Here is a 19,438-nt window from a genome sequence, read left to right as displayed (position 1 = left end):
AGAGCTGCGAAGGAGAGGTTGAGGAGGGTGTTCTCTTGGCACCAGAGTAAACAGAAAACATTCATATAGGATGTTATGTGAATTTGCCTAGCCATCTCCATGGCAACTCTATTTTTCTGGTCGCAGCTTTAATGAATAGGTAATGAAAGAAATGCAAAGCGCAAAACTTCATTACTGCTCCGAACATCTGCAATGAAAGGGAATTACAGAGGCTGTCATTTTCTGTCATTTGTCAAACTGTCTTTCTGCACAACATCAGGGTAAACTTGTGTCTAGCAGGGCTGGGAGAGGGGCAGTATTGGAGCTCTTTGTTAGTAATGTTAGAGTACCTTCAAGGTAGCAGATCAAGGTGGTGGTGGAGATAGCAGTATGAGGAAACAATATAGCTTTTTTCCAGGCAATAGCTATTCACTAAGACTACGGCAATTTAATCCTCGACGAAACAGACTCCAGATAATAACAGCTGTTATTGAAATGTTTGACCAAGAATACGTATTTGATGCGACATGTCTCTCTTTTCCCTATCCATATACAGTAGACATATTTGTTTTTAAAGGAAAGACTTGACAATGTCATGCTTTGTGTTCCAAGGACATTATCACATCATCTTACACTAAAATGACCTATGGGTCTACAGGTCAGCATGACCTGCCATCTTGCACTTTGCCTACTCAAGGCTGACCTACATTATCATCCTGATGTAGTTTAGAGATTATCACAAAAATGCATTTCTCAAAATCCGAGGGAGATAAAGGATGAGAGAATGTGCCTTGCAGTAACACGAAGGCCACCATCCTTTACTTTAGCTCCAGGCCTTCGTGCATGCTGGGATACAGGGGTCATTCCATGTCATTTAAGAAAGCCACGGCACCCACTATCTCAGATTGTTCTGAAATAATTTCTGTAGTTAGAAACAGATAAGATTAGCGTTCCTGAAACAATATTTTGTTGAAATATAATTTGATCTCTGAGAAATTAAGCTAATTGATTGCACCCAAATTGTACATTTGTAAAATGATCAAAAGCCATCCACAGACTCCCCATACTCCTTGCCAATCCCACCCCAACAACCAGTATACACTATCAGTTCTCTACGTCTAATGGGATCCTGAGTGGCACAGCGGTCTAAGGCACTGCATCGCAGTGCTAGATGCGTCACTACAGACCGGGGTTTGATCACAGGCTTGCGTTCTATCCCATACCTTAGTGTGAAAGTACCTGTTCCTACTACTGCCACCACACCCTTTAATTCATTTTGCTGGTCTCTTTTGTATTTTAAATGGATCACAGCATGTTCTTTGCAACGTTGGGTTGAAAACCAATAGCTTTCGCCCATGATGAATATAAATTGTGTGGTCATCCTCACAATTCAAGCCAGTCCTCCATGAAAGCAGGAAACGGCCCCTCTGTGTGTGGTTTATTCCCACACACAGAGGTTCTGGATTAGTTAGACCATTCCTGGCAACTGGCGAACAAGCAAACCATTAGGCTACAGCAGTCTAATGGTTTCAATGGTAAAATGCCCAAACACACAATGTATAGTGTATTGCAATGGTAATGTTATTGCGTTGGGTTTAATGGTAAATGTCAGTAGTCACACTACATATTGAGTTGTTTTCTAAGAACTTTATAGAAAAACATACGAATGCCAAGCAATGGTTTATAATTGTATTATTTTATAAGGGTTATCACATTTTAGTCACTAGCCCATTTCTCCATCAAAGTTTTGGGCTTGTAGGAAAAGTCTTCATATGAAAATTGCACCATACGGATAGCCCTTTCAGAGAGCTGCCATTTTTTGGGGACTAGTCAAGGAGATTTGGTTTGAATCATTAGGTTGCTAAGAGGAGGACAAACTGAATTGCTTTCATTGAGGACTGTCTTGACCACACAATTGACCACACAATTTATTTTCCTCATGAGAAAAAGCTATTGGCTTTAATTAACACAAGAGACGAGCAAAATTACATAAAGGTTGTGGTTGCAGTAGTAAGAACATTGGCATCTAGTGGGCAAGACTTGGTACTTTCACACTACTTTTTGGTAAAGAATGCAAGCAACTTCAACGGGTAATTTCTCTGAACAGGGGGGAAAAAATCACCAGATTCACAGGAAATACATTACAAAGGTTGAAGGAGCAATACTCCAAGCCGCAACTCTATACTACTTGTTAGACATAGAGAACTGGTACTGTATACTAGCTGTTGGGGTGGGATTAGCGTGGGGGGCCCGTGGGTGGCTTTTGGTCATTTTCTTGTATTCCTTTTCTTACTCATTGTTAAGAAGAATTATGGTCCAAATCGGTTTGTAGGTACTATATTTATTGAAGATCATATGAATCCTATAAATTAAAATGTCCAATTTGAGTACAATCAATAAATGTAATTTCTCAGAGATCAAACTTTATTTCAACAAAATTACATTTCAGGAATGCTAATCTTACCTGTTTCTAACTACAAAAACGATTTCAGGACAATCTGAGATGGTGGGTGTTGAAATCCTCTTTCTTGTACTTTTTGAGGTGGAATGACTCACAAATTACTTTGGTTGTCAGGCAATCTTCATCACCTTATCAAAGCCTTTTCTCTCTAGCAGGTGTAGAACCGCTCAACTCGTCACATCAAAGAGACACACCTGCAAATAAATCACAGCAAACAGACAAAGTGGATCCAGACTAGGGCCTCCACTACCAAAGAGGCACGATTCATTTCAGAGTCTAATTTAATATTCATGAAGGTACGCTTGGTTGAAAGGTTGTTTACTGAAATCTGTCTTTTGTCTATAAGAGACAAGAAGTGTGATGCGCCAGCTGGCATCTATGTTTGCACTTGTTGGTCCATATTTACACATCACAGTGTGCACACAAACATGTGCAAACATGCACAAACGCACAAAAACGCACACACATACAAACATAGTATGGATTCTTCACTTATCATCGTTACGACGGTGGGAATGGATTTTGCTGAGTGTTTGTCGAGTTAGGGTGGGGTGGGGCGTTGTTTTGACCTCTCAGTGAACTGAATAAATTAGGATGCAGTGCCACAGAGATTTAAAATATGTCACTACGTCAGAACAGAGGGTGTGTGGAGTGGGCAGAGCAAGCAACAACAAAGCTACCTACAAAAATATAGGAAGAGGAAAGGAAGGAGAGAGGGGTCAAGTCATCTGTAATTAAGTTCATACAGTAGTCCCCCTGTGAGTTCTTCCTCCTCTATGAAGAGTGTGTGTGTATGTATGCATGTGTGTGTGTGTGTGCTTGTGTGTATGAGTGTGTGTTTATGCTGAGCTCCTTGAGGCTGGGGTGTGGTGTACAGTCAATATAGTATAGTCAACAGGCATGTTGTGGCAAGTCCAAGACGAGCACTACAGTCTTACTATCCAGCAGGTGCAGACATAAAATACATTCTAAACAGTAACACACAGACAGATGGACAGACGTACTGCTAGACAGCGAGGCGCAGGTGTTACTTTGTAAGCAGCACCTGCTTCTCAATACGCTAGAGGCTCCTCTTCATGGCTACTGTATCGACAATTGTACTGTATCGGTGTTTGGTGCCATTCCATTTACTCCGTTCCAGCTATCATTATGAGCCATCCTCCCCTCAGCAGCCTCCACTGATACAGTCTCACAATCTACCTTTTTATAACTTTCATCAATCCAAAAGCCACAGAAACACTTATACCGCCTGCATTCCTCTTACCTTATCCTTTCAGTTCAAGGCAAAGAGGAGAAAGGCCCCCCCAAAAATTGCAAAAGACTCGAGTCAGTCTATCAATAGACTGTTCACTCTGCTAGGCAAACTATACCGAATAATCATCTCTCGGACCAACAGACTCAGAGACAGCTTCTACCCCCAAGCCATTAGACTTCTAAATACAGTGCCTTGCGAAAGTATTCGGCCCCCTTGAACTTTGCGACCTTTTGCCACATTTCAGGCTTCAAACATAAAGATATAAAACTGTATTTTTTTTGTGAAGAATCAACAACAAGTGGGACACAATCATGAAGTGGAACGACATTTATTGGATATTTCAAACTTTTTTAACAAATCAAAAACTGAAAAATTGGGCGTGCAAAATTATTCAGCCCCCTTAAGTTAATACTTTGTAGCGCCACCTTTTGCTGCGATTACAGCTGTAAGTCGCTTGGAGTATGTCTCTATCAGTTTTGCACATTGAGAGACTGAAATTTTTTCCCATTCCTCCTTGCAAAACAGCTCGAGCTCAGTGAGGTTGGATGGAGAGCATTTGTGAACAGCAGTTTTCAGTTCTTTCCACAGATTCTCGATTGGATTCAGGTCTGGACTTTGACTTGGCCATTCTAACACCTGGATATGTTTATTTTTGAACCATTCCATTGTAGATTTTGCTTTATGTTTTGGATCATTGTCTTGTTGGAAGACAAATCTCCGTCCCAGTCTCAGGTCTTTTGCAGACTCCATCAGGTTTTCTTCCAGAATGGTCCTGTATTTGGCTACATCCATCTTCCCATCAATTTTAACCATCTTCCCTGTCCCCGCTGAAGAAAAGCAGGCCCAAACCATGATGCTGCCACCACCATGTTTGACAGTGGGGATGGTGTGTTCAGCTGTGTTGCTTTTACGCCAAACATAACGTTTTGCATTGTTGCCAAAAAGTTCAATTTTGGTTTCATCTGACCAGAGCACCTTCTTCCACATGTTTGGTGTGTCTCCCAGGTGGCTTGTGGCAAACTTTAAAGACACTTTTTATGGATATCTTTAAGAAATGGCTTTCTTCTTGCCACTCTTCCATAAAGGCCAGATTTGTGCAATATACGATTGATTGTTGTCCTATGGACAGAGTCTCCCACCTCAGCTGTAGATCTCTGCAGTTCATCCAGAGTGATCATGGGCCTCTTGGCTGCATCTCTGATCAGTCTTCTCCTTGTATGAGCTGAAAGTTTAGAGGGACGGCCAGGTCTTGGTAGATTTGCAGTGGTCTGATACTCCTTCCATTTCAATATTATCGCTTGCACAGTGCTCCTTGGGATGTTTAAAGCTTGGGAAATCTTTTTGTATCCAAATCCGGCTTTAAACTTCTTCACAACTGTATCTCGGACCTGCCTGGTGTGTTCCTTGTTCTTCATGATGCACTCTGCGCTTTTAACGGACCTCTGAGACTATCACAGTGCAGGTGCATTTATACAGAGACTTGATTACACACAGGTGGATTGTATTTATCATCATTAGTCATTTAGGTCAACATTGGATCATTCAGAGATCCTCACTGAACTTCTGGAGAGAGTTTGCTGCACTGAAAGTAAAGGGGCTGAATAATTTTGCACGCACAATTTTTCAGTTTTTGATTTGTTAAAAAAGTTTGAAATATCCAATAAATGTCGTTCCACTTCATGATTGTGTCCCACTTGTTGTTGATTCTTCACAAAAAAATACAGTTTTATATCTTTATGTTTGAAGCCTGAAATGTGGCAAAAGGTCGCAAAGTTCAAGGGGGCCGAATACTTTCGCAAGGCACTGTAGTTAGTTAAATGGTTACCCGGACAATCTGCACTGACCCTAACTTGCACTGACTCTATGCACACTCACAAGACTACATATACACATGATATACGCAGCCATGAAGTGCTTTGAAAGGTTGGTAATGGCTCACATTAACACCATTATCCCAGAAACCCTAGACCCATTCCAATTTGCATACCGCCCAAACAGATCCACAGATGATGCAATCTCCGTTGCACTCCACACTGCCCTTTCCCACCTGGACAAAAGGATGCTGTTCATTGACTACAGCTCAGCGTTCAACACCATAGTACCCTCAAAGCTCATCACCAAGCTAAGGATCCTGGGACTAAACACCTCCCTCTGCAACTGGATCCTGGACTTCCTGACGGGCCGCCCCCAGGTGGTGAGGGTAGGTAGAAACACATCTGCCACGCTGATCCTCAACACTGGAGCTCCCCAGGGGTGCGTGCTCAGTCCCCTCCTGTGCTCCCTGTTCACCCACGACTGCATGGCCAGGCACAGCTCCAACACCATCATTAAGTTTGCTGACGACACAACAGTGTCACCGACAACGACGAGACAGCCTATAGGGAGGAGGTCATAGACCTGGCTGGGTGGTGCCAGAATAACAACCTATCCCTCAACGTAACCAAGACTAAGGAGATGATTGTGGACTACAGGAAAAGGAGCACAGAGCATGTCCCCATACTCATTGACTGGGCTGTAGTGGAGCAGGTTGAGAGCTTCAAATTCCTTGGTGTCCACATCAGCAACAAACTAGATTGGTCCAAACACACCAAGACAGTCGTGAAGAGGGCAAGCTGAACAGGTAACCAAATGGTTACCCGGACGATTTGAATTGTGTGCCACCCCCAACCCCTCTTTTACGCTGCTGCTACTCTCTGTTAATCTTATATGCATAGTCACTTTAACTATACATTCATGTACATACTACCTAAATTGGCCCGACCAACCAGTGCTCCTGCACATTGGCTAACCGGGCTATCTGCATTGTGTCCCACCACCCGCCAACCCCTCTTTTTACGCTTCTGCTACTCTCTGTTCATCATATATGCATAGTCACTTTAATGATACCTACATGTACATACTAACTCAATAAGCCCGACTACCTCTGTCTGTATATAGCCTTGCTACTCTTTTTTCAAATGTCTTTTTACTGTTGTTTTATTTCTTTACTTACCTACACACACACACACAACTTTTTTTTCTTCGCACCATTGGTTAGAGCCTGTAAGTAAGCATTTCACTGTAAGATTTACACCTGTTGTATTCGGGGCACGTGACAAATAAACATTGATTTGATTTGAACACAAATACACATACACACATATGCTGCTGCTACTCTCTTCTTTATTTTACTGTTATTATTATCTATCCTGATGCCTAGTCACTTTAGCCTGCATTCATGTACATATCTACCTCAAATACCTGGTACCCCTGCACATTGACCTGGTACTGGTACTCCCTGTATATAGCTCCATTCTTGTGTATTTAATTCCTCTAGTGCTACTATTTTTCATTTTATTATTATTATTTTGCTCTTTATTGTTGAAAGGGGCTCGTAAGCAAGAATTTCACAGTAAAGTCTACACCCGTTTTATTTGGAGCATGTGACAGATAAAATTTGATTTGATTCATGATGTGCAACTGCCTCTGTAGATAAGATATTTGATGGTGATTTGACGGTGCCATATGAATCACGGATCCAGGTGGATCCATCTTTGCCCTTCTTTACCTCACTGTAAAGTTTGGTTATTTTTAACAAGTCTTCCATAGGGTGGAAGATAAAAAAAAAGAGGACGATCTTGGAAGATAAATGACTATCTTCCTCTTTCTCTGTTCGTGTGGTTACTGAACACATGTTCTGTCAATCCACTGTCTCCAGCTGCAAACCTACTAACCGTGAGAGAACGGATGGTTCAAAAGGTCAGTTCATTGTCTAATTCATCTCTTTTTAATACTGTATGATCTAACGGTGAAGTAAAGGTCAGGCAAGATAGAAAGACCCTGGAGAGAAAGAAATTGTGAAAAACAATCTCCCTGGAGAGTGCTCAATGAAAGAGAGCAGCTGCTCCACAGCCCGCTTCTCTCTCTTTCTCTCTCTCTCCCTCTATCTCTCTCTCTCTTTGCCCGCATAGAGAATATACAGACATCCCAAGCAGGTGTTCTCATTGCCTTACACCCGATCCTCCCTCCCTCTTCTCAGTGCTCCAGTACAGTCGGCCATGTCCTCTTAAGTGATTACAGTGAAACAGATTGTTTCCGAAGGGAATCTGCCAGACTTTGGAACATGTTGTAGCATGTTTAATAGACATCATCAAGCTCCCTTCCATGCAGATGCTCTAATTTGCCTGTCTCTGACATAAAGTTCAAACCCGATTTCTTTCCCTTTTTTCTTTTCCAAGCCTGGGCCCCGATAGGTGACGTCTTTCTTGATGAGGTCATGCACAACATGACAGATAAGTAAAATAACCGTTGCCATCTGCTGGAGCTATGTGCATTTAGACTTAAAACATTCTGTAGGTGCACTGCAGTGCTGAAGACAGAGCAGACCACATGCAGGCACGCACCCACACTTTCCATCTCAATCATGTTTGCCATTGAGCTGGTGTAAGTGCCTGAGGTTGTCTGGATTGTAGCAGTATCAATTCGACCAAGTTCGAAATAACAAGCTTGCATTTTCATGGTGAATCTTAATCAGTAGAGGAATAGAATACCTTAATGTCCAACCTGGTCACAAAGCATTTCATATTAATTATTCAGTATGATCACTACATGACCAAAAGTATGTGGACACCAGCTCATCGAACATTCCAAAATCATGGGCATTAATATGGAGTTGGTCCCCCACTTTGCTGTTGTAATTAACTCTACTCTTCTGGGAAGGCTTTCCACTAGATGTTGGAACATTTCTGCGGGGACTTGCTTCCATTCAGCCACAAGAGCATTTGTGAGGTTGGTCACTGATGTTGGGCAATTAGGCCTGGCTCGCAATCCGCGTTCCAATTCATCTCAAAGGTCTTTGATGGGGTTGAGGCCAGGGCTCTGCGCAGGCCAGTCAAGTTCTTCTACACTCGACAAACCATTTCTGTATAGACCTCGCTTTGTGCATGGGGGCATTGTCATGCTGAAAGAGGAAAGGGCCTTCCCCAAACTGTTACCCCAAAGTTGGAAGCACAGAATTGTGTAGAATGTAATTGTACAGTATGCTGTAGCGTGAAGATTTCCCTTCACTGGAGCTAAGGGGCCTAGCCCGATCCATGAAAAATAGCCCCAGACCAATATTCCTCCTCCACCGAACTTTACAGTTGGCACTATGCATTCGGGCAGGTAGCGTTCTCCTGGCATCCGACAAATCCAGATTGGTACGTCGGACTGCCAGATGGTGAAGCGTGATTCATCACTCCAGAGAACGTGTTTCCACTCCTCCAGTGTCCAATGTCAGCGAGCTTTATACCACTCCAGCCGATACTTGGCATTGCGCATTGGTGATCTTAGGCTTGTGTGCAGCTGCTCGGCTATGAAAACCCATTTCATGAAGCTCCCGACGAATAGTTATTGTGCTGACTTTGCTTCCAGAGGCAATTTGGAATTCGGTAGTGAGTGTTGCAACCGAGGACAGACGGTTCCACGTTGAAAGTCACAGAGCTCTTCAGTAGGGCCATTCTACTGCCAATGTTTGTCTAGGGAGATTGCATGGCTATGTGCTCGATTTTATACACTTGTCAACGGGTGTGCCTGAAATACCAAATCCACTAGTTTGAAGGGGTGTCCACATACTTTTCTTTATATAGTGTATGTTATGTTTCATATGCTATGCATTTATTTGTGGATGTCTATCATCCATTTCTTATGATATGTGACGAATTACGATTCCTCTTATGTGTTATGATTTTGCAAAATGTATAATATGTTACGACTTCTAGCTAGGTCCCTAGGTTGTTAAAGTTTGCTAGCTGGCTAACGTTAGCTAGGCTAGGGGTGAGTTAGGCTAAGGTTAGGCGAAGTCTTAGCTAAAAGGGTTAAGGTTAGGGTTAGTGGAAGGGTTATGTAGCATGCTAGGTAGTTGCAATGTTTAAAAAAAATTGTAAGTAGTTGAAAAGTTGCTAATTAGTTGAAATGCTATAGTTGTCCATGATGAGATTCGAACTCTCAACCTTTCGGTTGAAATACCTTTGTGTTATACACTGCTTTCGTTTTTGCCTTAAGTAACCATCTGTTTCATGTAACCAAACTTAACATATAATACTAATTTGAGTGTCCCGGATTTACGTTTACTATGTTACGTCTAGTCCAAGAGACTAGGCTGCAACGTCTCCTCAGTTTATTATTTTGTCTTATGTACATCACATCTAATAATCTTTCTCATTTATGATGTAATTGATTTACACGGGTTTTCTATCTAAATCTTGTGACAAATGGTGTACTTGAAAATAGATGGCCCTTCATTACGTAATTAATCTGGATGTGATTAATTAATGAGAAACAAAGGGGATGGTTGTCTGATCTGTCTTTCCTTAAGAACCCAGTTTTACTGTAAAAGGAGAAATGTATAAATAATAAAATTTATCATCTCCGTATCTCAATGTTTCATATTTTTTTATTTGCACTTGGAGAACTATCAAGATGTGTTGCTTTGTGATGTCCTAAAGAAGAGTATTTGGGTAATATGGTGTATTCATCTAATGCCTGATATGGTAGGAGTGTCTGGACGGCTTGGATGAGGAGGAGCAGTTGGTAGCTGCCAGCACTTCAAGGGGCACAGGACGGTCCTCATCATGCCTCCCGAACCACATAAAGTGCTCTCCTGCCTGGGCAGCAGCTGCCACAGTGGACCTATCAAGATGGTTACTGGGAAAACGCCTGCTGGTGGAGGAGTGCTCTGTGTCCTGGCGGTCCTGGTAGTCTATCTGATAGGCTGAGAAGTCTCCCCTCGTCTCCCCCACGCCACTCACACTTCCATGGTGGCACAGGCAAAAGTGGGAGTTGTGTTGTCTACGCTCGTCCAGGCACTTCTTGCGGCCTAATCCCTATGAAAAACACCATAAGAAAAACGGTATTGTTTCAAAATTGTATTTTGTTGTATTATCTTATTAAAAACCTTAGTGTTGATTTGACAACATCAGTCATGATGTCTTTGTTTTCTTTGTAGTGGGCATATTGCTTACATCATCAAATACAGTGATGGTATCTTGCAGTGCAGCTTGGTTATCATGGGCTGAGAATGGATAGACTCTTCCCATGGTTTTCTGTAAAGAGAATAGTTCATTGATATATCACATTTTCTCCTAGGTTTTGGCATAGTTATGCCAACAATTATTAGTCAATTGTATAAAGGATAAATGTAATAATCTTCATGGAAATTAAGGTGATTGCACACATAGCAACAACCCAAGACCATGTAGACACTTTTGAGTAATGTTTCACTCTCTGCATGAATGTATTGCACTCTGCCAACCTGTTCTGTGTTGATGAAGATCTTGGGATACTTCTCTGTGCTCGATGCTGGAGGTAGTGGTTCACTCTGAGACATCATATACCCTGTGCTGGTGCACGTCTCCCGTTTACTGGTGTCATTTGCTGGTAAACCTGCATGAGCCAACTGCACATTTTGAAAGACATGAAGTTGTTAGGAAAAGGTACAGGGGTGTCTTTATAATAACTTTATTTTTCAGTATTTGCAAAGTTGAGTGCAATTATAATGGGCTCATCATAAGCTAATAGTGAAAGATTTAAAGTAATCAGAATCTTACCCATTTGCCATCCTTTTCCATTGATGAGTATTTCTTACCACCTTTTGTCATTTTAACAAGGTTGAAACTTTGTAAAGACAGCACAAATATGACCACCTGGACAGGGTTTATAATACCTTTTCTTCTCACATTCTTCTCACTAAGAATGCAAACAACAGTAACTATAATAACATACTAATCACAAATAATTTGTATTCCATTTGAAAAAAACAAGTGTATTTTATTTCTGTTTGTTACATCACAATTCAGCCCGCCTTATTCCCCGTTTTCTATTTCATTTGAAGGCAGTTTTATTAAACCTTCCAATTATAAAACTGAAGGAAAGGGAACTCTGGGAAAAGGAATATGCAAATAAAGAAATAATACATGTAGCTAAAGATAAGGAATTAGGGTAAAGAATAGAAAAATAAAGAATCAGAACATAAGAGAATGAATAGAAATTATCCAGAAAATGTCATTTATTGTATCCTTTTTTTGTAAACTCACTGGAAGTTAACTTCCAGATTGAAGTGTCATATCCAGGGCATAATTGAACATGTGAAGTTAGCAGCAACTGAAAACCCTCACTGTACATCACAACCGACTGCTTATATCAAACTAAAAGTCCAACCCTAACCTCTCTTCTTTTAAATGTTTTTGTCGCCTTTGCCCAAGTCCAATTATATCAGTTATGTAACAGCTAGCTACCACATCCTGTTGTATTATAATAAAAGCCACTTACCCTTCATAGTTTAATTTGGAGTTTGGCTCAATTCATAATCATGAAAATGCGGTCTTTTATTTAGCTTTTTTTTTACCCGGAAGTTGTGAGCTCTCTCGCTTTACAATAACGCGTGGTCTGTCAACAGCAGCTGACAGAACGTCTAAAGCAAGTGGTGTTGTTCATTCCGTCTGGAAGGTTCTGCAAAACAGTGATAGATTAAATGTAAAAGCAGTAACTCAATTTGTTAGCTAATTTTTATATCGTTCTGATCATGAACAAATAACGTTATGTCGTTTGGTGTGTAAAGTTATGTTAGCTAGCTACTAGCAGCAGGTGGTGAGTTAGCAGCAATCTTGTGACAAGGCAATTGTTGTTGACATTTTAAGGCAGTTAGTTTGCTATGAACGGGTACCCCTTGGACAGCATTCGTTTGTGTGGCCAGGAGCTAGCTTGTAGATAGAACATGAGTTCAGCAACAGCTGGGATTGGGAACCGAGAGGATGGCGTCCCTCCAGACCGTGGAAGTGAAAAAGTGGATGACAGTGGGGGCGACAGTGGCAGGCAAGTAAGCAATAGCTAGCTAGCTTTGAACTGCAGTTAGCGATCTGTTAATGCATGCATTTCAGGGTCACGTTATTTCATGACGTTGCACAGGACAGTTAACTGTACATACTGTACATAGGATATTTAAATGTATTTAGTTGTAGCTAACATCACAATATCTACACAATAATTTAACTATTTACTTGTTATATTGAATCAAGTTGTCAGTGACTAAACAGACAAGTGAACTCAGTTTACCATCAATGCCACCTTTGTTTACATGTGTCAAAGGAGTCGGGAGATGTGCCTAGGGCAACAACGAAATAAAGAACCGTGCAGTGAAGTGCTCTGCTGCCCCTCAACCAACCACCTATGCACTACTACAGGAGAAGACTGATCTGAAGCTGCCTCCTGCCAACTGGCTACGGGAGAGCCCCCAACGTGGGCCTGCAGGCACCTCTGTACTAGGGTCCAGCAGCAAGAGCAAGCCTTTCTCCAGGTGAAGCGCTGGTTATTCAGCCCTCAAAACGACATGTGATATCTTGTGGTATTCATCATCACCGAATTGTTGCAAGGTGCTCATGTACATGTACTTTCTCCTTGCTCCAGTTTGGGGATGGCTTATGACTTAATTGATTCCATTAGGGATAATGTTGATGTGGTGTAGGACTCTGAGTTAGGTCTATCCACTGAACAGCTAAGGATGTTGTATTGTTATTGCTTCTGCTAACATGTATTTGGAATGTTTGGTAATCAAAATTGTTTGGTGAACCTAAGGGTCTCATTCTCTTTTCTATTCAGAACATCAATAATCTATTGAAGATCCCCTACAGTAAGTCCCATGTCAGTATGGCTGTCCACCGTGTGGGAAGGTCTCTCCTTCTAGATGAACTGGCTCTTCATGAGTTCTTCTCAGGTACAGTTAGACCGCCAGTGGAGAGGAAGCCTGTTTAAATGTCAATGAAGAATGTGAGAAAGCTCATATCTGGATGATTGACGATGCTTGTAAAAAATACATTTGATTGTAATGTTCTGTTTTTACACTATGTCACAGAGAGGAGATTGGACATGGGTGATGGAGTTTTACCAGAGGGTAATAGATCAGAAGTGGCAGAGGAAAAAGAAGAGTAAAGAACACTGGTACCAAAAAGCAAGTTCAAATACTTCAAGTGAGATACTTGAGGTTGGACTTCTAACCTACTTGTCACGTGAAAGACTTGCAATAGAAACAAGAACCTTATTTGAGCCAGAGTAAATCCTAATGGTTGTACTCCTCAATGTCTCAATGTCAGACAACCCTGTTGAGGAGTGTGGGGCGGAGGATTTGGTCCCTCCTGGCCCGTTACCTTCATCAGCACTGCTTCAGACTCGGAGGAGGCCGCAGCACACAGAGGTAGGCCACACTTTATGGAAATGTGCAGTACCTGGTGCAGTACCTGGTGATTTGCTGTGCTCTTGTTGAGTTTCACAGTTTCTTCCTTTGTGACTGTATGTCCATTCCTTACAGGAATGTGTTCCCATGGACAGCAAGTATCCATTGGGACAAGTGGCTTCCAAAGAGCAGAACCTTACCACATTGTTCAACAAAGGGGAGAACAGTCAGGTCGGCTAGTGATATAGAAACTTCATCAACAATCTCAGGAGGCTGTGTATTTTCTCTATTCTGTTTTGTTAGCATTTGTTTCTTTGATTGTAAATGAGTTAAATCTATTCAATTCAAGTATCCAATCAACTTTTTTCCCTCAACTTGATTAACAGGGTTTGAGGAATAACTTTGTGAGGAACATCTTGTGGATGTTTGAGGACATCCACATGCTGGTGGGGTCCAACATGCCTATCTTTGGAGAAGGATGCTACCCAGCCTGCGGCTCAGGTCAGAATCATGAAAAACGGGGAACAATGGCCATTATTCATGTCGGTCAATATAAAAATGTTCAGTTGTTTTACTATTGTTCCACAGCAATGTTCCCCTGCAAAATACCTAGAAGGTTCTTTCTTTTTTTAGGAATAACCTCAAGCCAATCAACATTCTCGCAGGTATTGACCACAGGCTGGACAATCTGATGTGCAATATTCCAGAGCTCGTCATGTGCTTTCACGTCAATGGCATCGTCCATTGTAAATAAGCCTTGTTTTTACTGTCCAAATGAGTAACTTTATTCACAATTTAATACTATTTTAATGTTAGTGCTGATTGGTCTTTGGTCAGAAATATGAGATAATCTAAACAGAGAACATCCCTGATCTTGAGAACTCCACCTTCTCAACCATGGTTGTGAAAGACATTGCTCAGAACATTTGGTTCTTTCTCAAGTGTAACTGCACCAAAAAGGGCTATACCAACTGGCTCTTCAGAGGTGGGAGACAACACACTAACTGTACCTCCTGTATGACTTACCAAATACATGTGAGAATGACCTGGTAAAACACTACTATATGGTAGTAGGCCTACTTCATCTAATTGGCCTGTTTCTGTGGTTCCTTGGCTAGTGGAAGTGACATCGTAAAGCTGTATGACCTCATCACTCTCTGTGAGGAAGCAGCAGAGGAGAAATGCCAGAACCCCTTCACCCTGCCCGTGGATATGCCTCTTTACAAGTAGGTGCCTGCAACCTGGTACGGTATCAACACAGTATACCTGAAACTAGTGCACAACGCGCAGTGTTATCAGTCAATGCATTAATGGCAAATTAGTCCCAACAGATGGCACCATTCATACATTCTGTTTTGTAGAATGTGCATTGTTGTTCTTGCAGAGTGGCTAGCAACATGATGCTGAAGAAGAGCCAGAACAGGAAGCATTATGGGACAATCGGAACGTTGCTGTGGGCGGGGGGCTCTTGAGGACAGCTACAGTGACGAGGAGGCTCAAGAAGATCTACCAGAGGACAGTCATGAGAATGGCTCCTGCAGTACCACCTCGGAGCCACAGGATGATAGCAAAGCTGTAGCTATTATCAAATCAGTGGGGGAGCTGTCTGTTCTAGAGAAGTCCAAGTACACTCATCAGATCAGGGTGAGTGTCACACATTTGTCGCTAGCTACTCTGTTTGGGTGACCTTGTTGATATGTAACCTTGACATAGCTACAGTAACCAGAAACTAGCCACTACCTGGAGTGACTATTAGAGTCTTGGATGTTTTATCTTGACAATTAATTCATCCTGTTCTTTTCCCATATTGCAGCCAATCTATGCATTTCCCATCTCTCAAAACAAGGAGGAAAGATGTCGGGATGTCCTCAGCTATGTCTTAAAGTTGAGTCTCTACTGTAGTGATTACTATTGGAATGGTTGTCACTAAATGCTATGTTCCGTGAGCTCTAACTGTTGGATGTGATTGGCAGTGCCTGTTGGATGGCAGCATTAAGAAGGAGAGTGACCTCCCAGCTGCTGACCCAGAACACCCCCATCCCCCTGAAGTACTAGGATGGGAGTGAGGCCGTAGAGAAAGGGATCACACTTCTCCTGGACAGAGGTTGGCCATCACGGACCCCATCAAGATTCTGAAGCATAGCTATATGACATTATTGATAATGAATGTTGTTATACCATAATGAGCAGGTTCCTTGTTGTATGTGAATTTGCCCCTAGTAAATACCTAAATTTCTCCTCCTTATTCCTATATATCTATATTACCACCAGATATCACATTATCTCTCCCGCCCTCCCCCTCTGTCTCTCTCTGTTCCTCAACCTCTCTTTCCTTGGTTGAAGCCTCTGTCCCGATCAGGGATGATCCCAGGGTCCTGGCAGCACCGTATGAAGCTGCAGCTCTTCTTCAAAGTGCCCAAGGCCTACTACATACTGTCAGACGCTGCCACTAACCTGCTGAAGAACAGCCGGTCCCTGCACTACATCAAACTCACCCTCCAGTGCCACGGTCAATGTCTCCTCTCCGGCTCACCTAAGCATGCTGTAGTCAACGTTGATCAGAGTGGCTGTCGGAGGTTGGACTGATGGATAAGGTAGGCAACCGGTTGTAATAGTGTTCAACTTTTCTTGCGTCACCTCAAATTAACCCTGCGGTACTACGATCAGTGTGTCTGTCTACCACCCTTACTTAATTTATTTTCTCTCCCTCCCTCTGCAGATGCCTACTGTTCGGTGAGGAGTATCATGTACCTGCTGGTGCTACTGTTCCGCGTCCAGTGTCTGTCTCTGTGTGGGGACATCCATCTGTTGCTGGCCCGGAATGCAAGTAACCGTGCTGCCTACCTTTAGGAGTCCAGCTACCAGACCAACAAGGACCAGGAGTTGCTGCACAGAGAGAGCAGCTGCAAGGGTGAGGAGACACTCGCACACTTTTCAACGATTAACATATAACACGTCCCTCCTAATGTGTTCAATTGACCCAAAAGGTTTAAATATTATTTAGAATGTATAGGTCTTGCCATTTTAATGTAGTGCTTTTCAAAAGCAAGATCCTGTCATAATAAAACGCTAACATTACAATGCTTACTATGTCAAAACTTTACCGATCCTCTATATAAATTCAGTGCGTTATTGTTGTTACAAATTAGAACTTGTTCTCAACTGGCCTACCTGGTTAAATAAAGGTGATTTTTATTTTTTAAAGATAATTCTGGCTGTGTGACTGTCCCCCAGCCTTTAATATGGCCAGTGATCTGGCCATGGACCGAGAGTACTAGCTGTTTGTGAGCAGTAAGTGTTATGAGGCGGCCTACGAGCTGCTGACCTCCGGGTGGTAAAGGAGCACAGCCCTGAACAGCTAGCCCAGGTGCTGAAGAGACTGGGCAACATTTGCAACGAGATAGGAGTCTTCTACATGAACCAGGCTGCTGCCATGCAGACTAAGAAGGAAGGTAGGGAGTCAGTCTGGCCTAATCAGGTATGGATGCTGATTTTGTAAATGGTTGGTTGTTGAATTAATTTATGAATAGGAAATATTTCACAAACATGATATCGTTCTTCCAGTTAAAGGTTCAGGATACAGACCTCTCCCTCACTCTAATCCCCCTTCCTTTACAGTGAACAAGTCTGTATCTATAGCTGAACAGGAGATGTGGAAGAAGAGTTTCTCGTGCTTTGAGAAGGGCATGAAGAACTTTGAGGCCATCGAGTACAGCACCAACACCTCTCTGCTGCTGTGCAACACAGGCAAACTGATGAGGATCTGTGCCCAGGCCCACTGCTGTCTCTGCAGACCTGAGCAGAGGAGAGTTCTCCCAAGAGGAAGCTCTCTATTACAATAAGGTACCACAACCATATCATTTTTTAGTAGACATATAATGATTTCAATGACTACCAACCCATGTTGTTTTCCACAGTAAGTTTTCCTCAGTACTATCTGCTTACCTTTGTGCCAGTCACTTTTGTGTCATTTTGAAAATTGATGCATAAGATCTCTAAGGTTTATTTTTTGGGGGGTGGCTTTAACTAGGACAATTCAACTTAAAATTGCTAGGCTTTCACTAAGATGTGATGCTCTAAAAAATAGACGGAGATCTTTAGAGCAGAGATCCTCTCCAGGCTATAGACTGCCTACCTGAGGGCTATGCAGTCCTTGGCCACCAGAGGGAACCACCCTGCAGTGTGGGACTTGTCCGCAACCTACTTCAGCCTGGCCACTCTGCTGCAAGAAGTTGCCCCTCTGTCCAGGAAGGCCCAGGAACAGGTAAGAGGCCATGGGCCACACTTGGAGAGATTTATAGTAGGTGAATGAACAGAATGGAATATGTCTAAGTTAACTAACCTTACAAACTCTACATGCTGCCCTAGGTGAAATGTTTAGTGTTTTTTCACAAGTCAAATGGTTATTTGAGCATGTGTATAGGAGCACAGTAGTTCGTAATAAAGCTGTCATTCCTGTGTGTTGCCAGATTGAGCAGGAGGCACAGGAGCCTGGCAGAGCTACGGCACAGGAGCCTGAGCTGCGCCACAGCAAGGCGGTCCGGTCCGCCTGTCCCTCAGCCTGAAGGACGCCCCCTGCGAGCTGCTCCGCACCCCTGCTGGAGAGGGTGGCCTTCGCCGAGTTCACCATGGCAGGTTAGTCAGTGAGGCTCACCCAGGCCAGGGCCAGACTCACACCCGCTAGGTCAGAACCGTCTTAGTATTCTGAAAGGTGGTGTCATTGCGTAACAATGCGTGTTCACAGTTCAGAGTGAGCAGTTAGGCCATGCTAAAGACCCTGACAGGAGCACACAGAGGAAGAAACAAACATAGAGCTAGAACTGGAACTTGGATAGCAGAAATTCCCTTCAGTTTGCACCTTCTGTTTGAGAATCTATGGTTACTTCTAACCACCAATTACTCACATGCCTCATCCATCTGTTAAAATTCCATATTAATGCATATAATTTTTTTTTTTTTTAAGTATTATTATTTTTTTGGTAGACGGATGGCCCAGAGTTGACAGGACCCCTTGACAGTAGTGCAGATGGCCCCATCTCCTCAGGGCTGAACACAAAGGAAGTGATGCAGTTGATCGGTGTCTTTGAGCTCAGTTTCTCCTTCCTACTGCTGCAGGTGGTCAAGCTGATGACAACCATGAAGCGCAAACCAATGTGACGAAAGGACTGGTTCTACACGGCCTGATTAACCTTATGCAGCAGGGCTAAATCAGGACTAAACATATCATCCAGTAGAAGCATAATACTGAACTTTCCGTAATATTTTCAGCCTAATTCGGAAACCAAACCGGCTGCGCGCGTGCGCCATCGTGCATAAATTTATTTTGCCCCCCCCACACCAAACGCGATCACGACACGCAGGTTAAAATATCAAAACAATCCCTGAACCAATGACATTAATTTGGAGACAGATCGAAAAGCATTAAAAATGTGTGGCTAGTTAGCTTGCACTTGCTAGCTAATGTTAATTTGTCCTATTTAGCTAGTTTGCTGTTGCTAGCTAATTTTGTCCTGGGATATAAGCATTGAGTTGTTATTTTACCTGAAATGCACAAGGACCT

At 42.6% G+C, this 19,438-nt stretch overlaps 1 protein-coding gene and 1 pseudogene across 1 annotated transcript; one reads left to right on the top strand and one right to left on the bottom strand.

Moving 5' to 3' along the window:
• Nucleotides 1-10,089: 10,089 nt before the first annotated feature.
• Nucleotides 10,090-13,253, bottom strand: tex36 (testis expressed 36). Its single transcript, XM_036960037.1, has 3 exons — nucleotides 10,966-13,253; nucleotides 10,676-10,756; nucleotides 10,090-10,537 (listed from the first exon to the last, which is right to left on the bottom strand). Exons 1-3 carry the CDS (start codon nucleotides 11,041-11,043, stop codon nucleotides 10,190-10,192), a joined length of 507 nt encoding a protein of 168 aa, XP_036815932.1. The 5' UTR covers nucleotides 11,044-13,253; the 3' UTR covers nucleotides 10,090-10,189.
• Nucleotides 12,427-19,035, top strand: LOC110503094 (annotated as a pseudogene).
• Nucleotides 19,036-19,438: the final 403 nt, after the last annotated feature.

This window comes from Oncorhynchus mykiss, chromosome 23, assembly GCF_013265735.2.
Source record: "Oncorhynchus mykiss isolate Arlee chromosome 23, USDA_OmykA_1.1, whole genome shotgun sequence".
NCBI classification, from domain to species: domain Eukaryota; kingdom Metazoa; phylum Chordata; class Actinopteri; order Salmoniformes; family Salmonidae; genus Oncorhynchus; species Oncorhynchus mykiss.
This window is presented reverse-complemented; position numbering and strand designations above follow the sequence as displayed.